Here is an 8,333-nt window from a genome sequence, read left to right as displayed (position 1 = left end):
AAAGTTATGGAAAAGCCGTTAAAACAGCTGTTAGATAATTTTGATATAGAGTTAAAATAATTAGGTAGTAATTTTGATATTGAGCTAAAATAGTTAGGTAGTAGGCTAATAGATATAGATATAATTGTTCAAGTTAAAATAGCAAGATAGAAGTAGGTGATAAACAGTTACAACAGTTAGCCAAAGTAGGCTAATGTAAAACCTTTTAAAACTTTCTGCTTCAGATTAAAGAATAAACAATATCACCTTTATTATAGTCAATATTGTAATACATAATGTGGAAAAAAAGATTGGTTGCACACCTGTCATGAAAAGTTATAGTTAGAATCAGTTTGTGGCTCTTTTTTTAATAACATAAATGATGTATTTAGCTTTCACATAGCAGACTATTAGAGACTATGACATAACAATAGTTTGAAATATTAGTCGCCACGTGAGTTTTTGGAAACCAGGAGGCTGCAGTGGTGACTGTTTCCATGGCACCGGCATCATTTAAAACGATTGCCGACTATTGGACGTTTTCTGTCTCTATAGGCCCCCTCCCTTCTGTTCTCTCTACGCAAAAAGCGGAGGAAGATTTTGATTTGCTGGCTGCAGCCCTCCCTCTTGAGGGGGGTAACTTATTACGGGAGTTAGCAGGCGGAGTCGGTTTCCCCGAGAGATAAATTGTGTGTGTGGGTATTATTGGAGGAGCCGGGTACGATACTGTCCTTTCGCATTTCCTGTGGAGCGACTGTTAACACTCGGAGCTCGAAGAAGGAGAAGAAGAAAAAAACCGATTAAATATTCGATAAAAATAACGGGGAGTTTTTGAATATGCCGGCTAACAAGGAAAGCGACGGCGGTTGGAAGTCATTTATGTGGAATTCCGAGAAAAGGGAGTTTTTGGGGCGAACATGGAGCAGTTGGCGTAAGTATTCAATCCTTTTATTTCACTGAATGTACAGCTGCAAATATGTCATAAACCAACAGGTTACCCCCTCAAGAGAGTGGAAACTATTTATTTTCTGTTCTCCATTTCCTGCCTGCAGACACACAGCACCTGTTAGATCTGACATGCTGCTGTTGCTGCGTCGTGACTTCGCCTTTTCAATGGAGGCTGTGTTAGAAGTTGTCAAATCTCAATTTACAGAAACAGAATAAGTCCGCCCCTAAAAGACACGCCACAGGTCTACTAGTGTTTCAAACGTTCTCATATTTTCAACTAAACAAATTACATGGTGCTATATGTGAGTTATTTGCACAGAAAACGTGTTTTAGCTGTTTTTTTACAAGATGTTGGATGTATTGTTAATCAGAACACCTCCATTAGTCCCACATAGAGGACATTTACACTGTTACACCAAAAGTGAAGAGGCAAAATATTCATTAAGAGGCAAGCATAACATATTAGAGATAGAAATTACACAATTTACAAGAGTACACAGTAATACAGTTTAATAGGAAATGATTACCAAAGGCGTAGCTCATATATGTATTAAAAAACGCCCTTTATGAAAAGGTCATCCTGAAGGACGTCTGTGTGTTGGCCCAGGACTTTTCCACTGATCCAAACAGTGAAAGTTGTTTATTTTATCCTCCACATTGAGAAGGACATTTATTCCTCCCAATAACAAGCTAATCTGCTGGCCCCTGTTTTTAACAGGCTTTGCTTTCACTCAAAAGAAAAAACAGAGATTAGTAGATCCAGTTAATCGTTTTACCCGTTTCCAATACTTGAAGACGGTCAACAATGCTTGTTGATTTGATAGGATGAAACATACTTTCAAACAGCACCCTTTAAGCTCGTTTTATGTGTTTATAAATGGCTTTTTTTTGGTGTGTAAAAGCAGCCAGGTTGGTCCAGACACGGCTCGGTAACACGGTGCTGGACTGATCACGACTCACATGTCTCTAGGGCCCCCCCCCCCCTCCATCTCAGACTTAATTTCCACTGAAAAAAGGGAACATTCGTGGGCTTTTCTTTACCAGTTTACAGGCTCTCATTCCTCAAAAGCTTATCATAAAAGCTCACATATTAAATAGTTTTTTTCTGATTCTGAGGCGGAAGAAAATCACAGTAATGCTGCCGCAGCTCTGTGGTAACAATCGTCAATGGCGAGCTACTTAAAGGTGAAATATGTAAAACCGTAACACGTTTTTAGTGTAGTAATACTGTTGAATAGCATTTATTACAGGCTTGGTGTGTCGTGAGGGAGGCTGGTGTCGCACTGAGTAAAAGCAACAGGTAGACTATGTCTGCCCTTGAGTTGCAGAGTGCAACACATTTGGAATAATCTTAAGTATACGTTGTTTAAAGTGTGTATTTCTGCTGTTTCCATTATGAGGAAGAAGGTGAAATGTCTGCTTCAATGTCAGACTTCAATGGTGGCTCATTTCTTGTCTTTTTGTGACATTTTGAGCTAGATGAATGTGTCTGAAAATGCACCGCAGAGCTGGTAAAGTCCAACATAAGAAGGCAGTCAGTAAAAGTGGAGAGACATGGTGTGAATGTGGTTTCTCTTCACAACACGCTGCAGCAGTCTGGTGGGGGAGGTGCTCTCCATTCAAACTCTGCCTGTCACCACCAGTAGGCCACTTCTTTCTGTCAGCTATTTACATGTCTGCCTGTTGGTATATCTGGATTTTCAGGCTACAAAATGGTGTGGTGTCCTTCTTAAAGCTGCATGGATTTCAGTCAAATCGATTGTTCAACTAACAGAAATAAATGGGCATAATTGATTTTTCCTTTAACTCATTTTCCATGGAAACAAAATGGAGATGTCCTGCTTAATATCTTACTAAACTGAATAACTTTAGCCTTTGGACAAACATAAGAAATTAAAAAGGCTTTTAGAAACGTGTTTTAGACTAAAATACTAATCAATAGTGAAGATAATCCTTAGTTGCAGCCCTAGTACTTCTGTCACTAATGCGCATTTATACATAATCGACTCTGGCTATGTATAATCACAATGACCACATAATGCTTTTAACATTCCTAGAAATGTTACTTACTCTCCTGAAACCATCGATCTATTTAATTATGGATGAATCTGCCAATAATGTTTTCAGTTAAAGGATAATCATTTAGTCTGAGCCACTCTTAACATGCCTTGTTCTGTCTGTTTAAAAACCACACACAGAAATGTAGTTATTTATTATATAAAACAATAAAAAAGGAAGAAATTATCTCATTTGAAATGAGAAACTATAAGGAGTTTATGAGGCTAATGAGTATTATGGTTCATTGATTATCAAAACAGTAGCCAATTATTTTCTGTCAATTGACTGATGGCCTTAGCTCTAATTGGTATTAAATAGATGAAATCACAGGGCTGACTAAATAAAAGAAGGCCTGTGTGTAACTTGACACTGCCTGGGTGACACGCTAATCTGACTGCATTTCGCCTGCCACCATGAGCCAAAATGTAATATGTTTTGCATAAGCTTTTCACCCATACGCAAGACGCTGAATGAAACATTATTTTTGATATCTTAAATGTCAAATAAATCACTGCTTTAATTATACTGAATTCACTGATTAACAGTCTTGGTTTTCCTACTAAATTGTTTGACCATCAAATATTGAGCTAGAATAGTAGCAAATGCTTACAGTTTAAGCTTTAAAATGACAAGAAGCAAGCAATAGATGTTTCTACATATAGTTGCAGCTTTAATTTGAATCCCTGCACATTTCTCCAGCGTTGGGAGTGTCAGTGTATGGTTTCCCTCTCAACAGGTGCATCACGCAGCCTTGCTACGGTTGCTACACAGACTCCATGGAAAATAGCTCGCCGTGCATTTACATTAGCAGCAGGTGCTCCGAGAGGCGGCAGCCTATAGGCACACAACATCAAGCCGGTGTACATTTATCAGATCGGCTGGAAACACTACTCCGTACATTTGAGTACGCCCAAACTCTGCAGCGGGAGATAAGGATGTGCTGCTCGGGCTGCTGTTAAACCCGACTAACTGGTTTCTCAGGGGCTGATTTTACACGCGCAAACTGGCAGAGGGAAGACATTTTGGGAAGGTGCCACAACAACAGAACATTCATGAGAAAGGGACGGGGAGACGAAGGCCGTCTGTCGGTTTTCAGGCACCCAAAATCAGAAACAATAAGACGCCAGGAGAAGGCTGCAACTGTACGTCAGGGATGGAGGAAACAATCTGGCAGTAGATACAAAAAGATATCTAGAAATGCCAAGGCTGTCCTAACGTAGGAACAACAGGAATATTATTATATTAATAATTACTCCTAAAAGGGTGCATGGGAGATAAGATACGCCTTTTATAGGGCTTACAGCTTAATGCAAGTAAGAATTAAAGCCAGATGGAATTACATTTAAAACCAATTTAACACACAATGTGATCTTAATGTGAAAGGAATTTAATAAATATATATGTAACCAATTAAGGCCAAATCAGGAACAACATCATTTTAAGATTTGAATACCCTTTATTCCTTAAGTATTCAATGCATTTAAAAAAACAACATTTTAAAAATCCACGGGGACTTTTTGTACTACTGCAAAAAATAGGTTTGTCACGTTTTTGGGCTGCTTTTACAGTTTACACCAAAAACCTGTAAATCTGGGATTTCATTCAAGCTTGTTTAGTAAGATGAAAATCACCAAGAGGCCTTCTATTGTTTACATGTTGTCCCTGGAGACATCTCAGATAAAGAGGTTTGTTTAGCAGGATACAAAACAGGAACAATCGGCTGAATCTCAAAGTGATAGAAACTTAATTACCAACATAAAACATGCAGCTCACTTGGAGCACTCGTCTAGGTGTTGGTTTATCTCTTTTGAACTGTGAGCAAACAAGAAATGCTAATTTAAAGGTGTTTGCGTCTGCATTAAGGGCATGAATAAAGCCCGGGAACTCAGGACAGTGTTGGGACAGTAAGTGGTGACACATTGAGGAGGGGCGGGGGGTGGGGGGGGCTCCTGCTGTTATGTAATTGGAGTACATTTTAAATTAGGTTGACAAGAAAAGCCCCTGCATGGAGTCCCTACTGTTCGAAAATGGCTTCCATAATGAGGGGAGAAAGGTGTGGTTGATGGACGCTCTGTTGGGACTGTTCTCGAGGTTTGTCTTGCCTCCTGCAGTCCACATTTGACCCTGAATGCTAACCCACTGTTTTAGTGTACTTGGAGTTGACTTAGATGTTGCTTGATTAAGATCATTTTTTGTTTAGTGGTCATTTAAATTCAACTTGTTTCTCTACTTTAACATTTGACATCACCGTTTGATTAACGGTGTCAATTCTCTGAGAACAATTTAATGTGATATTTAGAAAATGGAGAAAGTGCTTGAATTGAACTCATGTTAACCTACACTCTTTTACTATTTGAATAAAATCAGAGTTAGATGGACTGCCTGTAAAGTAAACAAAGTGACAAAACGTTTAGTTTACTTTGGGTATGAGACATTTGGTTAGATATCATTGCGCAATTACATTTTAAGTGTTTAGATGTGACAACAGAAGCTTCTGGGTGGATTTAAACCTTACAACCCTTCAACGTTCTCAAATTGAAATCTTAAAAAGCCCTACCAACCGTTTCAAGAAATGACATATAAATCTAGCATCTTGAATTCTGAGTATTCCAATGTTTTATTGACATCAAGCAGTATTAAAACAGGAGACTGGCTACAAACCAGATCATGTTTGGATTATTCCTTTTTATATAAATGACTGACGTGTCGATGAATTCACTCTCCGTTCCTTTCACATTGTTAATGCCGTTACATTTTCTCCCCTACAGTTAAAATCTTCCTGTTCTACGTGATTTTCTACGGATGCTTGGCTGGCATTTTCATCGGGACCATTCAGGCGCTGCTGCTCACGCTGAGCAACTACAAACCCACCTATCAGGACAGAGTCGCCCCCCCAGGTAAACAAACAGCATTCACCTATCCAATTAAACATTAGCTTTGAATGGAAAGGTGTGTGTGTGTGTGTGTGTGTGTGTGTGTGTGTGTGTGTGTGTGTGTGTGTGTCAGTTGGGGTGTGTCTCTGAGCCGCTCTTCAATCAGCCGTCTCTCTGACCTTACATAGGTTCAGCCATTTTGTCCTTCACTCCTCCCTCAGTCAATGTTTCCCCTCAGGCTGCAGGGGGCTGCTACACCCATTGTGACTGAAATGATTGTCCCACAGCCGACATGTTTACACACATGTTGGTACCAAAATGATTTACCTTTGCCAGGGCTTAGGGGCCTGTAAAGCTTGTTTTCCTACAGAAATATTTCTAATCTGTAATCTTGTGAGAGCGTAAAAACGCAGCTGCTGCAGTGGAGCGTTTTTTGAGTTTTTCCTGCGAGAGTCTGCGCCCAGAATATCTTCTTGTTACGCCAGCAACGTCTCGTTTGTTCATAGCAGCTATTGTAAAAACACTTGATGCTCACAGGTTAGTTTTGTCACTGGCTTTTGGCCGCAGGAAGTGTGGCTGCTTTGAGCTGAAGTGAGTTTCCACTAGTGGCATGATAAAGGAAGCAGGGAGTCGTTTTTTTCTAAGAGCCCGCCTCTCACTCTCAGGCTAAAAGTTTCCATTGTGAGAGAGACACACGTGAGAGAGTGTGTGAGTGTGGGGGCAGGGGATCGTGGTGAACTTTCACAGGCTGCCACTGAAACTCAAACGTTCTGCTGCTGCTGCTGCTCAGAAACCTCTCAGAACTGTGGCAGCAAATAAACAGACACTTTCACTTGCCCTCGCTCCGTCCTCGTGCCACGCCTGGCTGAGACGCCTCTGTGTGGAAAATTACTGCCAGAGACCATCTGAGGAAACCCCCAAGACCCCACGTTGAGCCGTCCTAAGATAACAGAGCAGAGGCTCTAACAAAGAGCAGCTCAGAGGAACTCTCTCCACACGGAGAAAACAGTTCAGAGTGGTTTCAACGCAGATGTTACTGTGTGACATTTAAAGCTTCATTAACGAGTCCTTCGTTATCTTTTGTCACATTTTATGACACCATGACACTAAAAGTCCTCAAAGAAACATCCTGAATATCAAAAACTAATGCAATTTGATTCAATTAGTTAATATATATATTTTAAAATGCAACTGTCTTTAATACATATAAGCTAGTGCAGGTTTCCCTTTGTGGGCAACAAGCAGTTTGGTCAGAGCTGCTAACATGTTGTTTCAAAGACTACAGTTTATTTGGATTAACACAAAATGTTTGTATACAAAATCCTTTTTCTGGAATTTTGGAAAGGATGCCATCTATCTTTTTTGACCTCGGGACTTTGAAACGTTCTGTAGTAATTGGGGATGTTTGGATTTACAGCAATGCTAAGCAGCCACTACTGGAGTCTCATTGTACTAACAGTATAATACTTATAGAATAGAATAAGGAGGGATGAACCCCTCTGTGATGGTCTCACATGCAGAGCACACACGGTGACATGTGTTCTCTGCTTTGAACCCATCCTAGCAGCAGGAGTCTAGTACTAGGAGCAGCTATTGCACAGCGCCCGGGGAGCAGTGGGAGTTGGAGGGGAAGGGGGGTGTCCGGCGCTTTGCTCAAGGGAACCAGGGCAGGAGGTGAACTGGGACCTCTCCAAGTAGAAGTCCACTCTCCATATTTAGGTCTGGTCGGGGACTTGAACCGGCGACCCTACGGCTCACAGTCCAAGCCCCTACTGGCTGAGCCACTGCCGGACATTCAGTGAAAAATACAAAATACAAGTTCTAAACAACACATTGAATCGACATGAAAGGAAACATCTCTGGAAGCTTCAAACTCAATTCTTCAGCCCTAGTTGTTTTTCCTCTCACATGGTTGCATTCATTTCTCCTGAAATCATTCATAATTCTCTCAAACATCTGTTTTGATTCTCAGGTCTTTCACACACCCCCCGCTCACTGAAATCTGAAATTGCTTACACCAAATCTAAAGAGGAATCTTACAGCAAGTACACTCAAGCCATGAAAACCTTCCTAAAGACGTACGACCTGGACATACAGACGGATGAGCTGAATTTTCAGGACTGTGGAGGTGAGTCGTGCAGGGATTATTCTAGTGTTTATATGAACAATCATTTCACTGCTGGAATGTGTTGTATACATTTGCAAGTGTGTATATTATAGTATACTTTTGAACTAGTGTTCCGTGTGTTAGATTGAACCTGTGTGTGTCCAGGGAATGTGTTAGCACTACTAGTTTGAATGGGTTTTTCATAGATGCCGTAAATAAGGGATTTACATTTTGTTCTACAACATTAATCCGTAAAAAGACACACTGATGAATGTTCAAGGATTTAACACGTCTTAAAAACGGCACTTGTGTCTGAATGAGACGACTGAACGTCAACACGCCCAACATTAGTCTCCCAGCGATGGTGA

At 40.5% G+C, this 8,333-nt stretch overlaps 1 protein-coding gene across 1 annotated transcript; it reads left to right on the top strand.

The window, feature by feature from the left end:
• The first annotated feature begins 654 nt into the window (after positions 1–654).
• LOC104945885 (sodium/potassium-transporting ATPase subunit beta-233-like) lies at positions 655–8,093 on the top strand. The gene is made up of 3 exons (XM_010771611.1): positions 655–910; positions 5,754–5,882; positions 7,831–8,093. Exons 1-3 carry the CDS (start codon positions 817–819, stop codon positions 8,076–8,078), a joined length of 471 nt encoding a protein of 156 aa, XP_010769913.1. The 5' UTR covers positions 655–816; the 3' UTR covers positions 8,079–8,093.
• Positions 8,094–8,333: the final 240 nt, after the last annotated feature.

Source organism: Notothenia coriiceps, unplaced genomic scaffold, assembly GCF_000735185.1.
Source record: "Notothenia coriiceps isolate Sejong01 unplaced genomic scaffold, NC01 NC01_scaffold00010113, whole genome shotgun sequence".
NCBI classification, from domain to species: domain Eukaryota; kingdom Metazoa; phylum Chordata; class Actinopteri; order Perciformes; family Nototheniidae; genus Notothenia; species Notothenia coriiceps.
This window is presented reverse-complemented; position numbering and strand designations above follow the sequence as displayed.

What these genes read in the sequence shown, in the direction of transcription:
- LOC104945885 (XM_010771611.1), top strand. Translation starts at nt 817, where the DNA reads ATGCCGGCTAACAAGGAAAGCGACGGCGGTTGGAAGTCATTTATGTGG. An exon ending in GCGAACATGGAGCAGTTGGC is followed by an intron (nt 911 to 5,753) that starts GTAAGTATTCAA and finishes TCTCCCCTACAG; the next exon opens with TTAAAATCTTCCTGTTCTAC. An exon ending in GGACAGAGTCGCCCCCCCAG is followed by an intron (nt 5,883 to 7,830) that starts GTAAACAAACAG and finishes TTTGATTCTCAG; the next exon opens with GTCTTTCACACACCCCCCGC.